We start from the raw sequence: 7260 nt of genomic DNA, 5'->3' as shown, positions 1-7260 counted from the left end.
CATAACAGTAGCAGGAAAACGCAGAAGCTGTCATCACAGTTTTGGGACAGCCAAAGTTACATTTCGGTGAGATATTGTACGCGTTTACTCAAATTAAACGGTAAGTTTGCTCAATTACTTCCTTACGCAGTGACAACATGTCTCCCAAATCTGCTGTCTGTTTTGATAACGTGAAGCCAAACTGCGCTAAAAAACTGAGTACTAGAAGTCCTAATTAATTAATTGAAGTTAACTTAATTTACTGCCAACCTGGTGAGTCAGAAATAGGCAATTTTCACCAGTGAGCTTTAACCATTTAGCTTGTGTTTTGTTCTATGACTCTGGTTTTTATGGCAAAATGTGCTCAAAAAGTAGGAACATTTAGATCAAATTATATATACTTTGACATTTCACATGAATTAAAACTGTAAATATATACATATCAACAGTAGAATGATGTATATCTATTTAAAACACAGTACAAATATAGTAATATAATATTGTGGGATATTATTGACTCTGAATGAAGTGGGATGAGGAAACGAAACCTATGGACACATGTCACCTTTTCCAGCTTATTATAAAAGATATGATAATAATGTTGAATCTGCTAAAGCTCCTTTATTGGTATGATGTACACGTTTTATGAAGTAGTTTGTCAGGATATTAATTTCTAATTAACTTAACTTCTATTTCTAAGGAGTCCTTTTGACAGTGAATTCATTGTAGGTGAAAGTGAATTTATAATAAGCTCCAGATCTCCTTTGCCCTCTGACCACACTGAGGGTGGCAATTAGATTATTGCATTATAAGTAAGGCATTTATACATCGTAAAGGATTTTATGACACTTTTTAGAAGCTGCAGAGGCAAAAAAAAGACCAAATATACAACTTAAAATACAGATGTGTTAGCAGCTGCAACATTTGAATAAGAAATTTCATTTATAAATTACATTTTCAACATTAAATGTACATTTTTATAGGCTGTATGTTGACTAACAACACGTACATATGTTTGTGACAGCACATATGCACATCAGCCAAAAATGCAGTTCAGAATGATCTAAAAACGCATCTATTTAAGACGTGTTGTTCACTGTAATCTGTCCGCAGTGCAGCAGGTGTTGAACTTATCTAGAAGTGAAATGCCTGAATCCTCATCCATCTTCTTCTTCCTCTCGTTCCCCAAAAGATGGCGCAGTGGGGCCAGCTCCAGATGTTGGACTGTAAGTACCTGGAGCAGGTGGACCAGCTGTACGACGACTCCTTCCCCATGGACATCCGACAGTACCTGAGCAGGTGGATCGAGAGCATCGACTGGTACGAAGACACAAAGAAAGAGCACATTTATACCAAGATATGACATCATCGTAACACGGACAGATTGGGATGTCGGGCTATTCATCAATATCCACATGTTGTTTTTAAATAACCGTCCATTCATAATTAATCAGTAATGCAAATAGCTAGTTAGTTGCAGTTACAACAAAGGTTCCTCAAAGTGTGTTGTTGTGCAACTAATAACTACGTTTTATTACTTTATAAATCAATGCTTTTTCTACTGAATTGATCTTCTATATAATGTTAGAAAATAGGAAAGAGAATGCTCATTATCAAACAGTCCTAAGGTGGAAGAATCAATAATGGGGTTGATTTTTAATTGAATAATTATCAAAACAGTTCCAGATTTTTTATCAATTAAGTGTTTAAACTCTGAACTGGTTTGATGTTCCCTTTCTTAAATGAGCTCTCTGCAATTAATTAGTATTCATGTAGATGTCTGTGGGGGAAACGTCTGTGTAGCAATGCAGGAGGAGTCACCGACTCAAAGGAGACACGGGGAGAGCTGGAGCTTTGATGGCAAACACTGATGGGTTTATTTGGAGCTTCGGCCGGAGAATTCACAAAACAAGTCCAAGAGTCAGAGGGTCTGACTTCACGGGAGAGTTGCCACGAAGAACTCTACCCCGGACCCGTGTGTTTAGCTAGTTCAGAGAGAATAACAGGTGCGTGTGCTCAGTCAGGACATGAACTGATCAACTGGGTCACAGTTATGGGACTTGGAACATATTTCCCCAACAATGTATATATGAAAAAAGACATTCAAAAGGATAGCGATACTGATTCAAGCTTTTATAAGAATAGGATAAAGCCTAGAAGAAGCTGTAATTAATTTAAAAGTGAATTAACTCAATAAAAAAACGTGCAAAGTGCAAAACCATATCTTGTTCCAGCTCCTGCACTTTGCCACTTTCTTTGTTCTGAACTATACATTTGAAAGACGTAGTGATTTCCCCTCTGCCTGCTCAGGGACACGGTGGCGGATCAGGACTCTTTGGCCACCGTGCGTTTCCACGACCTCCTCGCTCAGCTGGACGACCAACACGGCCGCTTCGCTTTAGAAAACAACTCCCTGTTGCAGCACAACATCCGCAAGATCAAGAGGAACCTGCAGGTACCACCGGCGTTCACCTCTGTGGAGTGTGATAGTTGTTATCTCTGCTGATGATAACTCCCGCGATGTCTCTGCAGGATCGCTTCCAGGAAGACCCCATCCACATGGCCATGATCATCTCCAAAAACCTGAAGGAGGAGAAGAAGATCCTGGACGGGGCGAAGAACAGACAGGTGAGGCCGAAAATACATATATAAAGAAATTAGGGGTGTAACGATTCACAGAATTCACGGTTCGGTATGTACCTCGGTTTGGGGGTCACGGTTCAGTATGTACCTCGGTTTGGGGGTCACGGTTCGGCATGTACCTCGGTTTGGGGGTCACGGTTCGGCATGTACCTCGGTTTGGGGGTCACGGTTCGGCATGTACCTCGGTTTTGGGGGTCACGGTTCGGCATGTACCTCGGTTTGGGGGTCACGGTTCGGCATGTACCTCGGTTTGGGGGTCACGGTTCGGTATGTACCTCGGTTTGGGGGTCACGGTTCGGCATGTACCTCGGTTTGGGGGTCACGGTTCGGCATGTACCTCGGTTTGGGGGTCACGGTTCGGTATGTACCTCGGTTTGGGGGTCACGGTTCAGTATGTACCTCGGTTTGGGGGTCACGGTTCGGCATGTACCTCGGTTTGGGGGTCACGGTTCGGCATGTACCTCGGTTTGGGGGTCACGGTTCGGTATGTACCTCGGTTTGGGGGTCACGGTTCGGCATGTACTTCGGTTTGGGGGTCACGGTTCGGCATGTACCTCGGTTTGGGGGTCACGGTTCGGCATGTACTTCGGTTTGGGGGTCACGGTTCGGTACAACAAGAAAAAGCAAAAAAAAAAAGTCCCAAATGCATAATTCCAGGTTTGTTTGTTATTTAGTTTGAACAGTCGTGCAAGTTTCAGTTTGAAAATAAGGAACTCTAACATTTTGAATAATTAACTTTATTACACAGTTCAAAACAAACCTCAAACAGTGCCACACACACTCGGATGGCCGTGTGTGTGTGTGTGTGTGTGTGTGTGTGTGTGTGTGTGTGTGTGTGTGTGTGTGTGTGTGTGTGTGTGTGTGTGTGTGTGTGTGTGTGTGTGTGTGTGTGTGTGTGTGTGTGTGTGTGTGTGTGTGTGTGTGTGTGTGTGTGTGTGTGTGTGTGTGTGTGTGTGTGTGTGTGTGTGTGGAGAAACTTCCACAGAACACACATGATGCGTGGACTCATTTGCCTTTGATTGTTTTCCCTCTAAATATGACTCCTCCCAGGTAACGATTGCACGACCCACAGCATCTGAGTTCTCTAGTCTTCTATTGCATAAGGGCGCAGCATAGCCGTTGAAAAACATATGCCAAAAGCTTCCGTTATTTCTTCTGGTCTCTCGGCTTGCATGTCTGTTGGCTTCTTAAAAACTGCGGGGCTAAGCTGTTGAACTGCTGTTGTCTTTTGCCGGGCTCCGGTGATTGCCAAATCTGGGTGATGCCTTCTGATATGATTTAGCATGTTTGGCTTGTGTTACCATTAGCATGCCGTTCCCGTGTCAAGGGGTGCATTTCACGACAGAGGTGCATCATTTGACACAACACCGGCACACCGTCCGATCCACCACTCGCACTTTATCGTTATTGTAGTCCACAGGGAACCCGAAATGTTCCCACACAGCTGATTTAAAAGAAGCAGGTGGGTCTTCTCGCTCCTTTGTGTTATCTGGACTCGCAATACTAACTTTTCTTTTCTTGTATTTTATTCGTTTTGTTTTTTCTTCTTCTTCTTCTTCATTTGTTGTTTAAGGGCGGCTGGCAAACAGCTGGATGATATATAGTGTAATGGATACTGCCCTGAATGACAGACTTTTTTTCCCACTCGTGCACCGAACCGTGACGTCCGAACCGTGACGGTCCGGGACGAATACGGATACCGTTACACCCCTAAAATAAATAGTTACTTTAGAAATTAAAGTGGGAATAAACCTGGTCCTAGTCCTGCTCCTAGTCCTGCTCCTAGTCCTGCTCCTAGTCCTGCTCCTAGTCCTGCTCCTAGTCCTGCTCCTAGTCCTGCTCCTAGTCCTGCTCCTAGTCCTGCTCCTAGTCCTGGTCCTAGTCCTGCTCCTAGTCCTGCTCCTAGTCCTGCTCCTAGTCCTGGTCCTAGTCCTGCTCCTAGTCCTGCTCCTAGTCCTGCTCCTAGTCCTGCTCCTCTGCCTCCTCAATAAAGGTATATCTTATTACCATACCTGCAACTAGGGATGCCAGAAACTGACCATGATGAAATTCAAAAATCGGACAGCCCTGGCGAATATTAATCGATTATTCGGAATTATGGAATTCTAACACTGGAGTTTGTTATTATTTACTATAACTTTATTATATTATTCGGGTACAGCCCTACTGTACCCGAATATCCGAATATTCGTTCGTTGGAGTACTATTCGAGTTTCAATTTCGTTATTCGGATATTCGTTTTGTTTGTTTTTTCCCCGTTTATTTTTCAAATAGAATTTATTGAAATCTCCAATATCAACGTAAGAGCTTGTGCCTCTTCGGGGGGTGCTAACACTTAACCATAAACGTTATCGTTTACTTTCCCCGTCTTTATATGTAGATATTACTTTTCTCCGTTAATCTCCGTCACGTTGTTTCCATAGCAACAACAACTTCCTGTGAACTGCGCTAACTCTCCTTCAAAATAAAAGCATGTCCATAAATAGGAAGCCAAGCCAAATTACACTTAAGACGTATACAACTGCAACGAAAGTAACAAACACAATGCGATATCCTTTTCAATTTCAAAGAACACAAATTGGGTTACATTAACAAATAACTATAAAACAACAATACTGTAGAATAACAAAATGAATGCCCTAAATAGAGAGGCGAAGTCCCTCCCCTTCCGGTGGACCTCCATGGGACCTTATTTCGGAAAAGTTATGCATTGAAGTCAATGGAGAGAGAAAGATTATCTTTCGATCCCGTTTGAATTGTGCCACGAATTACACATATGATGTTTGTCAATTTAAAAGATAATTTTGCAAGTCAAAAAAAAAAAAATGTGTCGTAAAACTGTGAAGTAACACATTTGTTTGTGTGAAACGCTCAATGAACTACATCTCTGGTCAACAACACACGTCACCAAGATGGCCGTCACTACTGTCTTGTCAACAAAACGATTGACTACCCTCACTATCACCACAATGAAACACGTCCTGAAGAATGTCATGCAAAGCTGCCTGCCTGCCTTCCTTTGATTCTCTCTGAACTGCCTGGTCGTTTTAATGTTTAATGTCAACCATTTGTGCAGAAAGCATGAAGTGCAAAAGATCGCCGATGCTAGCGTTAGCGTTAGCATTTCTCCCCCGGTCTTAAAGTGTGTATTATAGAATGATCACACCGGTGACAGTACTCTTCAAAGGGTTCACGAAATATGACTACTACTCTTACTGTTTAACATTTTGGGTTACTTAATGTTACTTCATGTTAAGGCTAATAAAAATGACATGGCTGTAATGCTAACTAACGTGCTAGCTACTAGCTAGGTAGCTAACTTGATCCAGACACTCCTCTTTCATCAGACGGGAAGCGAAAGAACGAGCAAGACCCATTGCTGGTATGATAACAACCTGGTACTAAGCACACAGGCATCTTGTTAAAGTTATCTTATCTTAGCCAGCGCCATATAGATAGATTATATCTATATGGCGCTGATCGTATATATACGGTATTATATATTTATTATTATTATTATCGTAGTGTCTCAATTGTGACATCACTTACGCGACTCTGGGATTTGTAGTCTTTCTAGTTGCGTATTTTTCATAGTCTTATATTTCAACAGTTTTACGACAAACTGTGACTTTTTTGACATGGAAATGATTTTTTAAATTGACAAACATCATATGTGTAATTCGTGGCACAATTCAAACGGGATCGAAAGATAAGTTTTCTCTCTCCATTGACTTCAATGCATAATTTTTCCGAAATAAGATCCCATTACCCGGAAGTAAGTGGGCGTGACTTTGCCACTCTATACACCGAAATACACGTGTTGAAGCGGTTCGCTGCTGATTACTACGATTACCGTACAGCCAATCACAATGGGTGACGTCATTGGTAAGCGACGGACCCCGAACACATATGGTACTGACGCAGGCAGCAGCAGTCTGCACTCTGCGCAGCCTGCGCTGCTGGCTTCCTCCAAGTTTACAGTAAAACAAACTGGTGGTGTGACCAATGGCCATTTACAATTATTAATACTATTACTATTATTAGCATTAGTCTATATTTTGGTTGAAACTAAGCCAGGAAAAAAAAGAAAAACATAAATAATAATACAAAAATATATAAATAAAATCGAATTTTAAAAATAATTTTCGATTATGGAGACTGTAACGAAAAATCGAATAATCGCTGGCATCCCTACCTGCAACTACCAGTTTTTGTGAAAAATACATAAAATGATGCAATATATGTTAAATACATGGTTTATACATGTAATTACTGGGGTTGCATTTCTTCTGATTACCTCATTTGGGCGTGCACATTTGCCGTGCGCAAACCTACCTCTTTTGGATTTGGAAAGGTTGGCATGTATGTATTACATTTGAGAGAATTAAAATAAGAGGAGGCGGAGCTAATGCCTGATCAGAATTCTACCGGAGATAAAGTTACATTCTGCTGTGATAAAACGCAGGTTAGCTCTTAATGTTAGCGAGGCTTGCTAATGCTAAACAAAGACGATATTACGTCCATAACACGTCAAGCATTGTTTCTGATAGCAACTTTCTGTGGGTCCACCATCTGAAATTACGTCATATCGGCAGCAAATCTGTATCCGCTCGTTGTTCCCCCGTTTTTAAAAGATGT

The 7260-nt window shown here is 41.6% G+C and overlaps 1 protein-coding gene across 3 annotated transcripts in view; it reads left to right on the top strand.

Annotated features, from left to right (window-relative positions):
• The window catches only part of LOC117469171 (signal transducer and activator of transcription 1-alpha/beta-like), a 17417-nt gene continuing 10157 nt past the window's right edge, over nt 1-7260 (top strand). For all 3 annotated transcript variants that reach the window (XM_034113546.1, XM_034113545.1, XM_034113544.1), the window contains exons 1-4: nt 1-100; nt 1172-1299; nt 2290-2434; nt 2512-2607. In XM_034113546.1, coding sequence (XP_033969437.1) covers nt 1172-1299; nt 2290-2434; nt 2512-2607 — 369 coding nt within the window. In that variant the 5' untranslated portion in view covers nt 1-100. The remainder of the gene's footprint in view (nt 101-1171; nt 1300-2289; nt 2435-2511; nt 2608-7260) is intronic.

The sequence above is a fragment of the Trematomus bernacchii genome, unplaced genomic scaffold (assembly GCF_902827165.1).
Source record: "Trematomus bernacchii unplaced genomic scaffold, fTreBer1.1, whole genome shotgun sequence".
NCBI classification, from domain to species: Eukaryota; Metazoa; Chordata; class Actinopteri; order Perciformes; family Nototheniidae; genus Trematomus; species Trematomus bernacchii.
This window is presented reverse-complemented; position numbering and strand designations above follow the sequence as displayed.